General features: G+C 36.5%; 2 protein-coding genes across 3 annotated transcripts in view; one reads left to right on the forward strand and one right to left on the reverse strand.

Annotated features, from left to right (window-relative positions):
* caln2 (calneuron 2) overlaps positions 1-12,954 on the forward strand; it is a 31,980-nt gene extending 19,026 nt beyond the window's left edge. For both annotated transcript variants that reach the window (XM_079846974.1, XM_079846975.1), the window contains exons 5-6: positions 10,001-10,157; positions 11,522-12,954. In XM_079846974.1, coding sequence (XP_079703100.1) covers positions 10,001-10,157; positions 11,522-11,649 — 285 coding nt within the window. In that variant the 3' untranslated portion in view covers positions 11,650-12,954. The remainder of the gene's footprint in view (positions 1-10,000; positions 10,158-11,521) is intronic.
* A 3,807-nt stretch (positions 12,955-16,761) lies between these two features.
* sdf2 (stromal cell-derived factor 2) lies at positions 16,762-19,960 on the reverse strand. Its single transcript, XM_079847393.1, has 3 exons — positions 19,713-19,960; positions 18,892-19,088; positions 16,762-18,785 (listed from the first exon to the last, which is right to left on the reverse strand). The coding sequence occupies exons 1-3, from the start codon at positions 19,885-19,887 to the stop codon at positions 18,489-18,491; spliced, it is 669 nt and encodes a 222-aa protein (XP_079703519.1). The 5' UTR covers positions 19,888-19,960; the 3' UTR covers positions 16,762-18,488.
* Between the last annotated feature and the right edge of the window lie 210 nt (positions 19,961-20,170).

The raw sequence follows: 20,170 nt of genomic DNA on the forward strand, positions 1-20,170 counted from the left end.
GCCACGATCTGTCCCGCGAGCTCCCAACTCATTTTTTGGTCGGTCAATCTGTAACGTCTCAGGGTAGAAGATGAAGTTCCAGGCAAAGATCCAAAATACTCAACATTTATTTAAACTGAAGAATACTCGAAACAGTGTGCGCGCACAGACAGAGTGCTAACAACACAAACATTGACCGACAACTGAAGAGTGAAAAGGGAGAACTTAAATACACAGACAGATGAACACAAGACAGGTGATGCAGATGATGATGATGATGATGACGATGAACAGGTGGGTAATTGAGGGAGTGAGTTCAGGTGTGGAAACAAGGAGGATTCTGGGAAGTGTAGTGATGACAAGACGATGACAGACGGTGAATGTGACAATAATGTCCTGAAAGCATGGTGTCCTCATGGATTAATTGGTTTGTTTAGAATCAGCCAGTGTTATTTTGCTCTCTGTGTAGTATTCATGTGAGCAATGGACAATACTCCTGTCTCTGTTCTGTTCTAAAATCTGAGAGATATTTTTTAGACAGATAAGATGACAGAAAGTTGAAGGAGTGGGTGTATAAACAGTGACAGAACGGAAAGAGATTGAGAGAGAGAGAAACTAAGAGAAATATGAAAAATACAGTGAGCCAAAATTAAAGGAGCTTTCGAGAGTATCCCCAACAGTCACCACAGCGTTAGGAAGTGTGTCTTTTCTTTCCAACTCGCCACAGCTGACAACTCAATTAAGCCGTAAATCAGCCCGGCACTGTCCTCCATGTCCAGCCCAGATGAATGTCACCACTCTACCATTGTCTGCTTGTATAGCCAGCGGCATTAATGCTATCGAGCCATAGTTGTCTGATAGTAAACTAAAACCCTCTGTAGAGGCATTTATACAAGGCAGCATGACAAACTCAGCAGGACTGGAAGCGCAAATATTCACTTTTCAGAGCCATATGTGCTGACAAGTGTACAAGGGAGATTACCACTATAGGCAGTGAATTTAAAATACTGCAATCTTTTAGTGACACACATTAGCTGTAACCACCAATATATAGATAATATACAGTGCATCCGGAAAGTACTTGAAGCGCTGTGAATACTTTCCGGATGCACTGTATATGATTTTTTAAAATGTTTTTTTAAGAAAGTCTCTTATGCTGACCAAAACTGCATTTATTGATAAAAAATACAGTAAAAATGTTTTATTAGAAATTAAAATGACTGTTTTCTATTTTAATATATTTTAAAATGTAATTTATTCCTGTAATGGCACAGCTGAATTTTCAGCATCATTGCTCCATGGTTCAGTGTCACATGATCCTTGCAAAATCATTCTAATATGCTGTTTGCTGCTTAAGAAAGAAAGAAACAAACCATTTTTAAGGAATAGAAATGTCAAAAGAACAGCATTTTTTTTTTTTAACATTAGAATTCTCTTTACTGTAACTTTTGATCAATTGAATGCGTCCTTGATGAATAAAAGTATTCATTTCTTTCATTTTTATATTTATATTTTAGGGATGTGACGGTGAGGAAATGTTCCTACCGGATAAGCGTTGTGTGACAACAATGGTAATATTGGGATCACCAGGGGGCAGGGGTGGGGCGTTGGAGTTTTTCCCTTTTTTGCACCTGGCTTTTGAATCGCTAATTCAAAAGTGAAAGTAAAATGCGCACGGCCGCACAGGCATTCATAGCGGTGCGTTTTTCAATGAATTCCTGTGGAAGTTGAGCGCGAACACACACTCGCTTCGTGCCAGTGGACACGCACCATTGTGAATGCCTGTGCGTATTTTACTTTGGCTTTTGAATTAGCGCCAATTCAGGGCCGGCAGTTGCTTAAATGGTGGGTTCATTATTATTCTTAATGAAAAACACACCTAAACATTACAATGACAAACTCGCTTAAATAGGCAATTTTACATTTCGCTTTGAAACCAAATGTTTCGCCGTCGTTTTGTCCGTCAAGAGTGAGGCGAAATGGGCGAAGTGAGGTCAAATCTGACTCGTGCTGCGACTTTTGTTCAGCTCACGCTGAATTGAGCAGGCGTGTTGAGTTTTTGAACTAAATTATTGAACTGCATTTTTTTTTTTTTACTGAACTAAATTATTTTTATTACTATAAAAAATCTAAACGATGGTGGGGGTGGTGCTGCGGTTTTCATACACAAAAACAGGAAACTTATACCACTAACCTAAAGCAACACTACATATACATTTCTCTTCCGAAAGAGTGTTTTTTTACAGCAATGTTCAGTTACACTCACCTGCCACTTTATTAGATATACCTGTTCAACTGCTCGTTAGTGCAAATATCTAATCAGCCAATCACATGGCACAAACTCAATGCTTTTAAGCACATAAACATGGTCAAGACGATCTGCTGAAGTTCAAACTGAGCATCAGAATGGGTAAGAAAGGTGATTTAAATGATCTTTGCTGCGTTCACACCATGTCATAATTACCATAATTTCAAGATGACAACACGTGATGTACTCTGAGCTGTTTATGATCTCGGGATTGGGAATTATGCATTTTTATGGCAACACTATCAACGCCTAAATGAATCTGCAGTGGTCAGGTGGTACAGTTGTCAGCTTACAAGTTTTAATTATGAGCTCTACTAGGACGCTTAACAAGTTGAAATCTCATATTTACGGTAATTACGAATTACGTGAATGCACCTTTTGAACGTGACATGGGATTTTCTCACACAACCATCTCTAGGATTTACAGAGAATGGTCTGAAAAAGAGAAAACAGCCAGTGAGCAGCAGTTCTGTGGGCGAAAATGCCTTGTTGATGCCAAAGGTCAGAGAATGCCCAGACTGGTTCCAGCTGATAGAAAGGCAACAGTAAGTCATATAATCACTCGTTACAACCGAGTTCTGCAGAAGAGCATCTCTGAACACACAACACGTCAAACCTTGTAGCAGATGGGCTACAGCAGCAGAACACCACCAGAACTCCTGTAAGCTAAGGAGCTGATGCTGCAATTCATACACGCTCACTAAAATTTGACAATAGAAGACTGGAAAAACATTGCCTGGTCCGATGAATGTCTATTTCTACTGCAACATTAATATGGTAGGTTCAGAACTTGGCGTAAAAAAAACATGAAAGCATGGATCAATCCTGCCATCTATCAACGGTTCAGGCTGGTGGTTTAATGGTGTGGGGGATATTTTCTTGGCACATTTGGGGCCCCTTAGTACCAATTGAGCATCGTTTAAACAGTCTACCCGAGTACTGTTGCTGACCATATCCATCCCTTTATGATCACAGTGTACCCGTCTTCTGATGAATACATTCAGCAGGAAAAAGCTCAAATCACCTGAAACTGGTTTCTTAAGCATGGTAATGACTTCACTATACTCAAATGGCCTCCACAGTCACCAGATCTCAATCCAATAGAGCACCTTTGGGATGTGGTGGAATGGGAGATTCACATTATGGATGTGCAGCCAACAAATCTGCAGCAACTGCATGATGCTATCATGGTAATATGGACCACAATATCTGAGGAATTTTTCCAGCTCCTTGTTGAATCTATGTCACAAATAATTAAGGCAGTCCTAAAGGCAAAAGGGGGTCCAACCTAGTACTAGCAAAGTGTACCTAATAAAGTGACTGGCAAGTGTATATTTTATAAACTATATTGTTTTATAGATAGATAGATAGACACACATGTAGTATTGCTATAGTTTGCTATAGTGATTATTTGTAGTCATAGTGGGTGTTGTTTCTAAAGCTGGATGAATCTGGACAAGCGGTCATAGCTTTTCAAAATCTGATTACAGAAGAAATGCATTGCTGGTAAAATACAAAATTTTAATTCAACAAGGAATCTGCTTTTTTGTGGCTAAAAATGAACATTCTGGAGGGGAAAGCATTTGAATATAAAGTGCAGCAGGGCATAATATATCATTTCATGAACAAGATGAATGACTGTCAATGCGTGGATCACTCAGAATGCAGACAATTTCTGACACAGTTTTACAAGCATAATTTTCCTATTATATATCTGCATGTGGACAGAAATCGCTCATGGCAGTGTTATCTTCTCCATCTTGCATTCACTTAACAACAGCAACTCACACATGTGCTTCCATTTCTTCAGTCCCATTGGCAGTCGTTGCTCATTTGCATAAAGTGAAACTTTTCTCAACTTTGTTGCATTGCTGGACATGCCCATGATTGCTTCAGGTCGCCATAAATCACAAAGTTCTGATTATTGTATCACTGCATATGGCTGTATGTTAAGACACAACTCTTTGAGAAGAGAAATGTGAATATACATTGGTTAATGGCACCTGTTTTCTGCTTGTAACTCTCGGCTGCTGGTCTGCAATTATCCTGTTGATTGCCGTCCATCCTCTAGGACACTTAAGCTAATGGGAAGAGGATGAAAGTAGGACAGATGCATTGCTTCGTTCACACTGGCAGTCATTAACATGATGCGATAACAATCAGGCCCACGAGCAGATGGGTCCTAACTATGTCAAATGTCACATGTGGAGACTGTGACAGAGACACTGCATTAGTTATGTCTTAGACCTTGTAATCCGCTCGTCACCCTTGACGGTTTTGACTGTGCGAGTGTTTTTGGTTTATGACTGATGACGAGTACTGTATGCCTACATGTAAATCTAGATGTGTGTGTGCTATGATCATACTAGACTCTGAGCAGTGACATTTAAACCAATATTTAGCCAGGTCATGGTGTAAGTAGTTAATCTACTATAGCTGCTAATAGAGTAAGTAGAGATAATATTCGCCCAGGGTTTGTGGAGCTGAATGAAAATGAGTTCATGTGAAGTAATGGATGGCTGATGAACCCCAGACCCTCTGTTACAATCACCCTGCTCCCAAACACACTATTCACGCCCAAATGCCATCTGTTCAGTTCACACTTCCCAAAGAGACAGTTGCAGAACTGGCAGCTGAATTACAGACTGTTAGTGCCGTGGAAATTATTTCACAGAAGACCGTTGTATGTACTAGTAGTTCAAGGGTATACATCAAGTTATAGTAGAGGCATATCACTGCAGTTCCTCAAACAATTTTTCAGTACTTTTTTGGCACACAGTAATAAGATGTTGGAGTCTCTGATAAGACACCACAGACGATCCCCGCTGATGTCTTGACGGAGTGATATAGTATCGATTGGCAGACTGTATGAGATATTCTGAATCATCTTGTCTTGATTAAGACACACAAACTCGTGAAGTGAGGTTATTAAATATAATTTCGGGAGGAGTATGCCCATCTATTCTTCTAAATAATTCCAGGATATAAAAGCAGCCTCTTCTTCCTTGCGTCAGTTCTTTCGGCATCCCTCCTCCTCCCCTTCTCCTCCTGTGTATTTTTGTAGTAGTCCATAGTAATATAATGTAATGTAATATAATAGTCACATTAAGATAAAATATAACTTAACACAATTATAAGGCAGCACAGAGAAATCGCTTTTTGCGTACGTGTGGTTTCAGTTGTATGAAAGTTTTTGGTGTATCACAATTTGTTTGTGAAAATGTTTGTCACGCATAAATCTGTGCATACGCATGCTTAGAGAATGAGACCCATTGTTTGTAATTTACTCATCTGCCACAGCATTGTCTTTATTTTTTTAGTATTAGTATTAAGGGCATGCGATTATTGGTATTAAATTTTATTAATCAGTCAGCGTTGCATATAATTAATTTGATATATTTTTAATAGAATGAAAGCCATATAATAAAAGTATATGAAAATATTGATTTGACCATTGCAAATAACTTAAGCAGGGCTAATTCACGGGTTCACAATTTACATATAATCCGATAAAGGTTATGCATATTTGGTGTTCTGTCCTATGGGAGGGTTCCGAGCTCGGAATTGGCCCGAACCCAGAGTACTCCCAGGTTGGGATAGGAATAGTTAGAAGTGAGGAGAAGTGATATATATATATATATATATATATATATATATATATATATATATATATATATATATATATATATATATATATATATATATATATATACACCTCTTATCTTGCTAATTGAGTTGATTAACTGAATGCGCTCCTCACTTGTTAATTTGGTTAATTGTCTGAACATGCTCCTCCTGAACTTTGTTTATAAAATCTCATTTAGTACAAATTTCACTTAGATGCTGCATCTGTAGTCAGCTGATAAGGTCCTTCACCCTTCTCTCCTCACATCATTGTAGCTTATCTCTCCATATAAGCATTAATATGGCTGTGAGTTATAGAGGGGAGCAGGCAGACAGGAATGAAAAGGAAAAAGATAGCTCCTATTTCATTGTGACAAATGTGTCTGGATACCTGCAACACGACATTTACCGCCTCATCCCTTGCTCAGTGGGTCAACCAAAGACATCAGCCTCTGACAGATTTCTCCATAGCCCATCTCCCCCAACGTGCAGATCCGCTTAGCCGTGTGACATGAGAGCTGGCCATAAACCAGACACTTTTAACACCAAGTCTGGTTTTGGAGGGGAAGGAAATAGCAAACCTTGAGCTTGAAATATTAAGGCACAATTGCCGTGTTGTAAAACCTAATGAGCTGCCTACAGAGACAGCATTTTAAATCTTCTTAGGCATGTAATGAATAAAAACAATTGTATGCAAGATGATCAATGTGTAAATTCACAACAATTTGGCAATAGTTAACGGGCATTTTACCTCTCTGAATTAGTTTATTATTATGAATTTGTTTGTTCTGTCTTTCTTTATGAGAGCTCTCCCAAATCATTTCACAGAGGTATTTTCATTCTCACATTAATCATGTACCTGCCATGTAAATGAGAGCGTTCAAGTAATTGAAACGTTAATCACCTTCTCTGAGCGGTACTTCAGGATTGATGGTCAACGATGGGAATCAATACAGGCTTTCACTGCCGCCACTGCAAAAATAAGCAACACAATAAGTGTAAATCTGGAATAATCAGAGGCCTCTCAAATGCCTGTCAAATCAAACAGACTGCGTGGATTACCGCCAGCAGTCACACACACAAACATTAGCATTTACTCACGCACTGCAGACCTCCTACAAGATCGCTCCTTTATTGATGTCATCAATAAAGTCAAACGGAATGTGCAAGAAAAAGAAAATCACGTGACAATATTTTTTTCTGTGTGAAAGAGTGCAATTTTCTAAAAGTAATTTAATTTCCATGCTGAATGGTAGCCGAATGTTTTAGTTAGAGCTGTGCTATCTTTGCAAGTCTGGCAAGAAATACCTCATCTGTTATTTTGTTAAACGATAAAGATATAAAATTATACAAATATGAATACTTATGAAATATATATATATATATATATATATATATATATATATATATATATATATATGATTGTTAAAAAAATTATATAATAATATTATATTACATTAATATTACAAAATATCAGAAAAAAGTTAAATAATAAATAATAATGAAAAGTGTTTCTTGATCACTAAATCAGCATATTAAAATCATTGCTGAAGGATCATGTGACACTGAAGGCTGGATTAATGGCTGCTTTAAAAAAATCAGCTTTGTCATCACAGGAATAAATTATATTTTAATTAGGGCTGTCAAACGATTAATCGCGATTAATCGCATCCAAAATAAAAGTTTGTTTTTACATAATATATGTGTGTGTACGGTGTATAATTATTTTCTATATATAAATACACACACATACATGTATATATTTAAGAAATATTTGCATGTATATACTGTGTATATATATTTATATTATATATAATTTATATTATATATAAATATTTTATATATAAATAACACATTTTTCTTAAATATATATGCATGTGTGTGTATTTATATATAGAAAATAATTATACTCCATACACACACATATATTATGTAAACACAAACTTTTATTTTGGATGCGATTAATCGCGATTAATCGCTTGACAGCCCTAATTTTAATATATATATATATTTATAATATATAATATTTGTTTTCAAGCAGACACTAAGTAAGTGCAATTGTGTTTATAGAGAGCTTCAACACCTATGAAACAACTTGCAGTAAATTGCCTCACTTAATGCCATGCAGGTTTTGGTCATTTGAAGGGCTAGAACATTATAACTGATCCTTGAGGTACTACATCAACATCCCTTGTTAGCACAACAAGGATTCAATCCCTTGTTTTATTGCACCATCTTTTTTGGCCTAGCTGCTTATAGGCAGTGGAAAGCGGGGTAGCTTACTCTTAGAGAATAAGAGAAAAATTGTTTTTGTAAAATACAAGGAATGCTATGAAATGTCATCAAGACATCAATAGGTCTCTTTCATATTGTTTTCTTTCAGAGTGAGAGAACAGACAGTGCTGGAAAATAACTGAATTTGGAGTAGAAGGGATCCCATGAGAGTATATGTCTGGGTGGGTGTGAATAGCTGAATGACAGAGATACACGCTCAGTGCTGTCATCTTGATCCTCAGAAGAGACAATCCCAGCTGATAATGTCTCATTGAGGCTTTACGCATGGCTTTGTTTAAGTGACATTCTCTGACAGGCCTCAGTGATAACCTGCATCTGAATCCAAAGGAGCTTCTAAAGGGCACAAAAACCATGTGTGTTTGCAAGGGGTCAAGGTTTGGCTGGTTAGCATGGTCCAGTTACTACTGGTGCCATAACCACATCATCTGAGGGCGAAAAGCTTCTTGAATGTCAATTCAAAGGTTGCTGTGTATTCTGATGACAATAAATATAATTTAATTATATTACAGTATGTAACAAGGTTTAAAGGCTCAGGGAAGAAGGAGGCTTAACCCGGCAAATGACCAACGTAACTTTAATGACAAAAAAATAAATAAATAAAGCGGCAGCCCCTCATGGACCACTGTTGAAGTAACTTTTAAACTGCTTCTCAATTACCATCATTAGAGTATTAGTAGACTGTCTTTTTAATCTCTGCAAAAACTTTATTTTGATGTTCCCCCAACAGATATTCTACTGATTATAAGTAACTTTGCAGGTACGTCTACTTATTCTACTAACCCTAACCTAACAGTCCAGTAATACTCTAATGAGAGTTAATTGACATGTTGTTGAAAAAAAGTTACTTAAAATTAGTAGAATGAAGTGGACTATCAAAATAAAGTGAAACCGTAGTAAGTAATGTGCATAATTTTTTTTTTTTGGTTTGGTTAATTATAAGCGGTTATGTAATCACTGCATTTACGTGATGCACATTTTATATGCTTGAGCAGCATCAATGAAAACACTTTGGAATGCCCTACTACAATTTCAAGAGTCCAGAAAAAAAGTGTTTGAGTGGATGGAATCATGGAAAAGGGCACTCTCAGAGATGTAAGACATATTTTCTCATACAGTTCAATAATTTATTGACTCTGCCAAGACAGGATAACACCCCCACCACCAAAGCTCATTCAAGGTCTCTGAGAAAACCCTTGACACGGAGTTTGCTGGGAAATTGGAAAAGTTCAAATCTGTCTCTCAGTGATTCTGAATTATTAAACCAGCCCAGATTTGCCTCTTCTTTTTCTTCTTTTCTTTTTCTTCAGCTTGAGGTCAAGTTTAATGCTGTCACTACAAGCATTGCAGTTCAATGAGGACAGAGCTGCTGCGCTAATTGGATGTCTGAAACAACATTTTTTAGCTGAAGTATGTTTCTATTGAGGTTTTTTTTTGGTTGAATGAGTAAAGATGTTGAGAAGTTACACACTTCAACATCAATGTTGAATAACGTCTCAGTTTGCAGAAAGATTGTCCTGATCAATTTTTATGTGTGCTGTGCTTCTTTTCAATGTGTATCAGATAGGGCAAGGACAAGATTGATTGAGCAAGTAAATTGATTAGCGTATAGTCTCTGGATAGTGAACAGCTCATCTCATTTTCCCCTCTTCCTACTAGCTTCACTTCTCTAAACGTTCTGTTGAAGGAAATTCTCAATAAAAAATCACTCTAGGATTTGAGTGCCCCACAGAGATGCATTGACAACCCAGACGTGCTGAGATTTGACGACAGGCCTCTTGTGTTTCCACCCTGCAGTTTGACATGCAACAGATGTCCTTGGAGGAGCTCAAACACGTCCTGTTCCACGCCTTCAGAGACCATCTCACCATGAAGGACATCGAGAATATTATCGTCACAGAGGAAGAGAGCTTGAAGGAGAACTCAGGAAACTGCCAGGCCGAATATCAGGGAGGTAAATAGCAAAGAGAACAATTTCATATGAATTGACGGATCATGCAACAGTTGTTCACAGACACTGGAAATTTTGCGAAGCTTCAATGAGGTGTTGCTTAAAACTCTGATGGTACTCTTCAGATCTGTATGAATGCCAATGAAAATACTGTATTTCCACCTTCACATGACAGTAGAGCGCAGCAGTGAATGGCCGGTTTCAGAAGCCTAGATGCATTTTTTTTTTTTGGTTATTTTTCTAATCAGACATTTCAATAAAGAATTTTAAGCCAACATAGAAACTTTATCAAATACTCAAATTAAAGTACAAAACTGTATACTTAATGTATTAGGCAATGAAATACTCCTCCTACGACACATTCAGAATGAATTGGATAAAAAATGATAGTACAATATAAAATTATTGACTTGATTATTGATTAGTCATTTAGTCATGGTAACACCAACTTCTCTGATTAGTGTATCCAACTAGAAGCTTGTTGTTTTAAATGAAGCTGAAACCACATTGACTTTTGGCTTCTGCAGGAGCATATATCATCGCTTCACAATCTCAGAGTTCATTGCAGGTTTTCAAAGAATAATATGTTATCATTAAAAATCCATTTCCTTATGGATTTTTACTTCCGGAGCCAGACTATTGAGATCTATAGGCTGCTGTGTTTGCCTAGAAACTGCCTATTTAATGAGATGAGAGTTCTGTGCTATCAGTGCCTTATAGGTTTTTAATATTTTCTTTACTACCAGTAAGACATTCAAACCATTCTTCACAGGTAAATTTCACCCCCTTTTGAAACATTATTGAACCAGATGTTTTCATCGGCCAACAAAAGTAAACGGAATGAATGGAATTCAGAAACAGGGAAATTATTTTACGGTTTGTATCTAATTATGTTTCAGCAGTTCAATATTTAATCTCAATATGCAGCACAGAATAACAACACAAACTGAATGGAATTGAATTTGCTGGGCCGAGAAAAAGGTGAATAAAATAGAACAATTTCATGCTTCAAAATCCAATTAGTTTGTCACATTGTTTTAAAATATATCCTTTATTGGCCCACTCTGTGCCCTTAAACAGTTCCACCCGAATATGTTATGCTATTTGTGCGTGTGTGTTTGTGTGCGATCATTAGTGTGTTGAGTCCAGTTAGGCAGCTCAGCGAAGCCACTCGTTTTGTTTCACTATTGTGCATATTCAAAGCCTCATTATGCACAGAGATCAACAGCACTGCTGGATTATTGTTCGGATGGCTTATGCTCATTGTGTGCTGTCATCTCTTCTCATTGATGTCTAATGCTCCATAGCAGTAACCGCTAGCATCTCCTCTATGTGTCTTTCATATATGCTCTGTTCTACTCCATCAGTGCATTCGAAAAAGAAGAATCGTCAGACGTGTGTCCGCAAGAGCCTCATCTGTGCTTTTGCAATGGCCTTCATCATCAGCGTCATGCTCATCGCAGCCAATCAGATGTTGCGGAATGGCATGGAGTAGCCCCGCCCACTGTGAACCCCCATTGATCTGACCTCTGCTTGAGAAACATGCATTAAAAACTCCACTTTCTTTTAGTTTTGAAGAGTGTTGGGGAGCCCACAGTGCAGAGGATGTGAATCCCAAGCGAGTTTTTTCTTTTATATTTATTATGTCGATTGTGATTGTGACTGACTGTGAAACAACAGTGAGGAATGTCCTCCATCAGCAGCTTGACAGGGACATGCAAGGGCTCCTCACTGAATACCATTTAATGCAATAACATCCAGTGTCCCTCTGCACTGTGTTTATCTCATTCCGTGTCTGTAAAAGGCGACGACTTTTTACTTTATCTCATTTCAAGCTATGTCAGATGGGAACGATGAGGAGTGACTGGCAGCCTGTCCAACAGAGCCACTGCAGGATGTCTGGCATGAAGAGTGTGTGCATGTTCATCTCAAATGCACTGTCTGATTTGTTTTGAGCCTTACTTTGTTGAAGCTCATTTCTGGAAATCTTTGAAGGTATTGTTTATTGTTGAAGGGACTGTTGGGTATTTCGGAATAGCATACGACCATACTATAACTTTTACCGTATGCAGTATACTGTGTACAGTATGCAAAGAAAACCCCTATTACCAAAATATGCAAGATACAACCTGCATGGAATACTGTATCCCACAATGCATCTGATGAATCTGATATGACGAATGAGCCAGCTGATTTTTAACATCTCCTGCTTTGGTTGGACTGTCAATACTAAAGACATTTTATATTGGATAAAAAATGCAAAATAACTATACACCTTATTTCCAAGGTGAGGCAAGTTTATTTGTATTGCAACTAATGATAATTTAAAGTGCTTTACATTAGCATAATTGAGATAGGGGGAGAGGAGACATTTTAAACAAGTAAAACTAAATATTTATTTTGAGTAATGAAAGAAAGAAACAAGAAAGAAAAGTTTGAAATTATAATTGGATAGCAGTCGCTGAACTAAACATGTAGTTTGGTCAAATTAAATGATAACAGCATAAAAAAATAGTAAGACGTACACAACTGCTCAAAAAGTTTGGGGTCAATAAGTTTTGTTTTGGAATACTTTGTGGCTCTGTAGTTGGATACTATTATGCGCGTCTCGTGCTTAAAGAGCAACAGCGCATTCTGTTTGATCATCCCATATGCCTTTTACATTTAGACGTCAAAATGTTGTCAAATGGAACAGATAGTGAAACTGAAGTGCCTCTCTTCATGCGGGCGCAGCATTTAAATATCATTTCGGATGACTGACATCACAGAATTTACTGGTATTTTGGTGCTGGTGTGTGAATAGTCTTCACACGCCGTTGCTAAAACGCCGTTGCTTGTGTGAACAGCTTATTTGTGAATTTACCGGTAAAGTCATTCTGGTAATTTTACGGTAATTTACCAGGATCAATAAAGGGGCTAATGACACTCCAAAAAAATGTTACTCGCTTATGAAGCAGAAACAACGCAACCTCGGCGTCCGTTTTCAGGCCTTCCCGCTTACATCTCTCCATTGCTTGAAAGTTTTTCTAATATTAACGCGGGTCCTAAAGCTCTTGCCTGATCATAACCCTTCCTTTTCCAGTTATTTTCCTGTGAGCTTTTCTGTCTCTCAGCCGTCTCTCTTTCTACAGTCTTTCTTCAAATCTCCCTTTTGCTCACTCTCTCTCCTTCCCCATCATGAGTGGACACGCCCCCTACTGCTGATTGGCTACAAGTTTGTTGTGGCGCTCACTGCTCAGTCCGATCCACTTTCAACAGCGTTTTTCAGAAATCAAGTCATACCGCCATGATCAAAAGTGACAGTAAAAACATTTGTTACAAAACATTTTTGTTTCAAATAAATGCTGTTCTGTTGACCTTTCTATTGTCAAGGAATCCTGAAAAAAAATCTATCACAATTTCCACAAAAATATTAAGCAGCACAACTGTTTTTAACATTGATAATAATTGGAAATGTTTCGTGAATCAGCAAATTAGAAAGAAGGATCAGTGACACTAAAGAAGACTGGAGCAATGGCTGATGAAAATTCTGCAATAAATTACATTCTAAAATATATTAAAATATAATAAAACAGTTTTACTTTATTTCTGAACAAATAAATGCAGACTTGGTGAACAGAAGAGACTTCTTTCAAAAACATCTTGGACCCCAAACTTTTGAATGGTAGTTTATAGTACTTAGAGTGAGTAGAAGCAGCCTGATTTCTTATTGTTTGCTTCATAATGTGAGTTACAAATTATGAGTTATGCTTTGTGGCTGTACATTAACAGGGTTCATATTCTGCAAAGCATGTGGGATTAATTAAATTCCACACTACTCCATTATGTGGTGCCCTTGTGCATTATGTGTAAACAGAATTGTCTTTTTAGAAGTCTGTTTCATTCATTTCATATAATCTCTCGTTTTGTGTGTCTACGGAAGAAGAGAGTATAATACTCTCTTTGATATAGTATCAAGGTCTTCTCAATGTTTGCATAATATTGTCTGGTTTAACTATATGACACTGAACTTCTGCGGAAGTGTCTGCTACACAGTTGGACTTTTTGGTCCATTTTGAGTTTTTATTCACTCTCAGGTTCAGAGAGTCAGTGAATGCAACATAAATTGCTCTGAATCAACCAGAAGTAAACTGGTCAATCTCTAAAATAGCACTTTTTCTTTTACAGTTAGAGTCTATGTGTGTAATATAAGTATTTGTCTATACCTGTTTGTCTATATTTATAATGTGTGAGCACATCAGTCTCCTTCCCTGTGTTCCTTATTATTGTGTATACTTACAGCTGTTTGTCACACTCCTCCTATATTGCATGTGTATTTATGCATATAGTGCCACACAAAAGAGTCGTCTGTTTGACTGTGTCATGTTTGCATGTTCAGAACACTAATGCAGTGCTTTTTCAAGGTCTGTACTGCTTATAGGCATTTGCGGAGAGCATCATTCTAAATATCTGAACTCCCATTGTTTCGTTCTTGTGAGCAAAATTGATCTGAAACAGTACCAGCATTCTGTGCCAAAATACACTGCAAAGGAAAAGCGGATTATTGGGAACAGTTTACTGGACAAAGTTCCTGTCAGTTTTCCAGAATTTCACAGAACGGCTTGCTTGATTAAAGACTGGTGCTTTGTATTCTGTCAGTATTTGCTTTGGAATGAGGAAGCTTTTGAATCAATGGCTCCATCTAGTGGGCTTCAAGATTTGAAATCCTTGTGATGGGACAGTGGTAAAGAAAGAAAGTTACTTTTAGCATTGTGAAGTGACAAAAAGTAACTTTTACCAAAAATAATTTGGAAACAGGAGTGTAATTCAGTGTAAATTCCCTACAGTACCTGTCAAAATTTGGAAACAAATTTTTTAAAGGGGTGGTATAATGCCCTTTTCACAAGATGTAAAATAAGTCTCTGATGTCCCCAGAGTGTGTATGTGAAGTTTTAGCTCAAAATACCCCACAGATATTTTTATATAGCATGTTAAAATTGACACTTTTTGAGGGTGAGCAAAAACGAACTGTTTTTGTGTCTGTCCCTTTAAATGCAAATGAGCTGCTGCTCCCGGCACAGGGGGCGGAGCTTCAAGAGCTCCTGTCCTTTTACCTCACACAGACATGCACTGAAAATTTCAAAAACTTTTAGCCTTTTAATGTGGTCTACCAGCCAGTTTTTGTAGTCCTTAAAAAACAATTTCTGTAAAAGCAAATATCTCCCTTTGCTTTGAACTTTGAGCATCATAACTTTGCAGATGTTGTTTATGCTCAAACAGCAACATTACACACTAACTAAAGTTAGAAAAGTGAAATCATAATCAACCACCCCTTTAAATCGAAAGAAGTATTTTCTGCTCACCAAGACTGCATTTATTTAATCAAAAACACAGTAAAAACTAATATCGTAAAAGAAAATTGTACCATTTAAAATAATTGTTTTCTATTTTAATATATTTAAAAATGTAATTTATGACAAAGCTGAATCTTCTGAATCTTCAGTGTCACATGATCTTCAAAAATCATTTTGATATACTGACTTCCTGCTCAATAAACACTTATTATCATTATTATTATTATTATCAATGTTGAAAACTGCTTAACATTTTTACGGAAACAATGACACCATTCAAACATTTGTGGTAAGATTAAAAAAAAAAAAAACTTGTATTCATCCAGGATGCATTAAATTGATCAGAAGTGACAGTAAAGACATAGTGTTATGAAATGCAATTTAATAAATGCTTTAATAAATTTAATAAATGCTGTTCATTGAACTTTTCCTGAAAAAACTATCACCATTCCCAAAAAAAATAATAAGCAGCAAAAATTGTTTTATTGATAATAATAAAAAAATGTTTCCTGAGCCCTACATCAGCATATTTGAATGATTTCTGAAGGATCATGTGACACTGAAGACTGGAGAAATGGTGGCCGAAAATTCAGCTTTGCCATCACAGGAATAAATTACATAAATAATAAATCATTTTTACTGGAATAAATCGTATTTACTTTATTTTTTTATTAAATAAATGCAGCTTGATGAGCATAAGTGTCTTCTTTTTAAACGTTAAAGAATTGACAGGTACTGTATCAATTTAAAGTGTTGCACCTTGTTATTTTATTATGTTATAAGAGTATTTGCTATTTCTTTCAATTATCACAATGGCAGATTGGTGGACTAAAGTTTAAAAATGTCCTGCGTCATTTTTACTTGACATTATTCTGTGTATTGCTCTGCTTGTTGCCATTTTGTTGTTAGAATATACAAAAAACTAGTTTATGGACATTTTGAAAATGTAAATCGGTCCAGGTTTTATTTGACACTGTTTTATATTTTGTTGATTAATAATATTTATGTTTTATATTGGTATTTTATTTATTTTTTAAATCTTGCAAAGGTTGATGGAATTTTTAAATTAATTTACTCTCAATCCAGATCCTAACTTCATCTGAATTTGAAGCATGCCAAATAAAATTTTATATGTATGTATTTTTACGGATTATATCAAAAGAAGGATTATTAATATGCAAATACATATACATATTGCATGCAGGATGTGGATTGACAGTCAGATTACAGCAATATGGTTTCTAAACAAAAAGGTATCATTACATGTAAAGAATATGAATAAAAGAAAATTATTTATTGAACATGACAATAAACATATCTTTGCATCCAATTATTGTTATCATCATCATATTTTTTTGTTATTGTTGTGTTGGCCAATAGGGGGCACAATTGGATTTCCTACAAATAAGACTAAAATAAATGAATTAAATAATAAATTTTAAAAAATGATGCGCTTCTCTTCTCAAGCTGTACATATCTACATATGATACAAAAAGGACCATGATTGAATAAGCCAGTCTTGATTTCTTTAATTTAAAGAATCTAACAACCATCAAAGCACAGACATATTTATTAAAAAAAAAAGAACAATAATACTGTTTTCCGAGGTCTGACGTAGAATGTGATAGTCTGAGGTATTAAACTCTAGAGTATGTTTAATGAGGAATACTTCAAAATGTGTTCGGAGATATACAGCTGTGACCCCAACCATGTAAACAAACAAACAAAAAAACATTTACAGATCACCTCAAGTTAACATTCTCAATTTGTTTAAATTGTAACTTAAATCTTACAGCATCTATATGTAATCAAGGTAAATGAATAAAAAGTACAAAGGCACTTGTTTCAAATGTACATTAGAATGAAATTAAGGATTTTAGATGGCACTTTAAAAAATGATGTTATCTACTTGATGTAAACTTAGGAAATTGCCTTATTAGGAGAAAGATACTTGCTTTCCCAGAGTGGTAATATTCAAATGTGCAAATTTGATACTAATGGCTGTACAGGAGCTTTTATCAGAAGTGACTTATGGCTTCCTTTAGGAAAATAACCTTAAACATCATTACACAGCACCACATAACTGCAAGTTTCTCAATGTGATTAATGTTAATACTGTGGCAGTATAATGTAGCACTGCTGCTGTAGTGTTTTCACTACGAGGTCAGCATCAAGCAGTTCAAGTTTGTTCTGTGTGCAATTCATTTATATTTGATAGGTTGTTGTTGTTTTTTGAGAACAGTTGTGGGACAATTTTGTGATGCAAACAGATGGCCATGATTTTTATATATTAACGGCCATTAAATATTCTCAAAAGTGAGCACAAAACATTAATGACGCAAGTTAAAACTTGGTTAAAACACTGAATGAAATTTTGCCTTATAATTATGCAATCTGTAAAATGGTGGCATTAATTCTGAACATTTGTTTGAAAAGATAAATGTGGCTTCTTTCTGCCTTCCAAAATTGCTGATTGCCTTATTATACACTACCTTTCAAAAGTTTAGGGGGTCAGTAAGATTTATGTTTTTGAAAGTCTCTTATGCTCAAAGGCTATACATCAAAAAATACAGTAAAAGACATCATATTGTCCCTGTGATTGGAAAACTGAATTTTCAGCATCATTACTCCAGCCTTCAGTCACATGATCCTTTAGAAACCATTCTAATATGCTGATTTGCTGCACAAGAAACAGTTGAAAATAGCTGTGCTGCTTAGTATTTTTGTGGAAAATTTTTTTTTCAGGATTATTTGATGAATTAATCTTATAATTTAATGTGTCCTTACTGAAAAAAAAAGCAGCATTGATTTCTTAAAGGACAAAAACTGACCCCAAACTTTTGAACAGTGGTGTACGCTGTGCAAAATAAAATGATATGCTTCAAGTGTTAAAAATGAGCATGAGGCACAATTTAATTTATCAAACTGTTTTTCAGAACAGCTCAAGGTTCATTTTCTGGGCCAGTTGGTAAATACAGGTCAGCTTGTATGAAGCATTTCTCTAAAACTCAGTGTGTAATGGACTGCTGAAATCCCTGGATCCAGTCTCACTGGGTTTCATGAAGATGCCCTCCATCGTTCTCCAGTAGCTGTGCGAGCCGCTGATCATCATGCCGTGCACTTCTCTCTGGCCGTGGATGGGCCTGCCGTACTGCTCGCCCGTCACAGACAGCAGAGCGTCAGTGGCCGTGTGACGGAACCGAACGGACTCATCGCGCTGCCACACGGAGCCTGCACACAGAACGGTCCACTCGTCCAGATGGTCACCCTCGCCGTTCTCGCCAAAGGCACTGACCTCCTAAACGGGAAGAGTTTTTAAGTAAACTTGCACTGTTGTAACATCAAACTCTACATACAGCACCTTTGCATTACATTGTGTGATAAAAAAGATGAAATATTAAAACCTGATTTGAAGAAAGCGGGGAAGTAAAGTAGTGGCTGTGTAGATTGCGGCCCGTGTTCACATGGGTCAATCGAATGTTCTGTCCACACTGTACCGGATTCCCTCGATGACATGCCGCGTCACTGGTGCCCCGCACACTCCAGTAACTGTTACTGTCCTCCACTGCGGTCACACCGGTCACTGACTGCTGCCCACTACCTGGAATTAAATAATCACATTAACAGATCATAGAGAGAAGGTGCATCCCTATTTGTGTACTTATGCACTATTCTATGCCGTTTAGTAGTATGAATTTAGTAGTATGAATGTGTTCGCACTGAAAATTCCAAAAAGAGGAAGTGCACTTTGATGATGCACTAAAAAAATGAAGTGAGGAATGTTGGACAGTTCATCCATTCAACTGTCTTAGCTTTAATTGCGTAGCCTAGGGCTCTCAGACTCTGATGTTGGATTATGAAATAACCTTATTACCATATACACAGTTGAGAACATGATAGTGCATAAGTACACACTGTATAGTGTGTCAGTTGGACACAACTAGAGTATGCTTTTAAACCACCCAGAACATCTACAAACTTATGTTTATGTTTTCATGAGAAAGAGAAAGAAACAGACATTGAATGTAAGTTTTCTAATGTCAAATTTCAACACTGTTAGCTTTCTGAAGGCATAATTATAAATGTACTAAACATTAAAAATGCACTTCAAACTATAATTACATTAATATAAGTGACGGTTGTTAAATAATATTCTACATCAAAATTTAAATCACTTCCACATAGATGAGAGACGAATAATAGCGTTTATGAATGAGTCACTCACCAGATCCATAGCGGACATCATGAGAGTGTAATCTGACGTTGTGTTTCACATTGAGCAGCTTCACCACCGACCCGCACGTTACAAAACTCATTTCACTGCCAGTGGACAGTGTAAACATACATGACAATAACACTGATATGAACAACTGGACCCGCAAGAACCCCAAACTCTCCATGGCTTATTGAGCCCTATGGAAAAACTAATCTTTAAAACCCCTAACTGACGTAACATGGACCGCGTGAATCACTAAAAGTTAGTGCGCCGTCTTCAGGTTCGGAGAAAAAATATTGTCGGCTAGAAACGAGATTTAGTTCGTTTATGATAATAGATTATGTGGTAAACTTGAATTCAAAATGGATAATATTTAAATTATAACTTAAAAAAAATGACAATAACATTTGTCTCATGCCATAAACGGTCACAACGATATCTATTAAATTTCAGCAAATGAATTTCTC

This window comes from Squalius cephalus (assembly GCF_949319135.1).
Source record: "Squalius cephalus genome assembly, chromosome: 17".
In the NCBI taxonomy this organism is placed as follows: domain Eukaryota; kingdom Metazoa; phylum Chordata; class Actinopteri; order Cypriniformes; family Leuciscidae; genus Squalius; species Squalius cephalus.

Bases quoted from the DNA above. Each gene is read 5' to 3' on its own strand.
- sdf2 (XM_079847393.1), bottom strand. From the start codon at position 19,887: ATGGAGAGTTTGGGGTTCTTGCGGGTCCAGTTGTTCATATCAGTGTTA. The intron at 19,089-19,712 runs GTGAGTGACTCA...ATTTAATTCCAG, and splicing joins TGATGTCCGCTATGGATCTG to GTAGTGGGCAGCAGTCAGTG. The intron at 18,786-18,891 runs GTTTTAATATTT...CTTCCCGTTTAG, and splicing joins CCCCGCTTTCTTCAAATCAG to GAGGTCAGTGCCTTTGGCGA.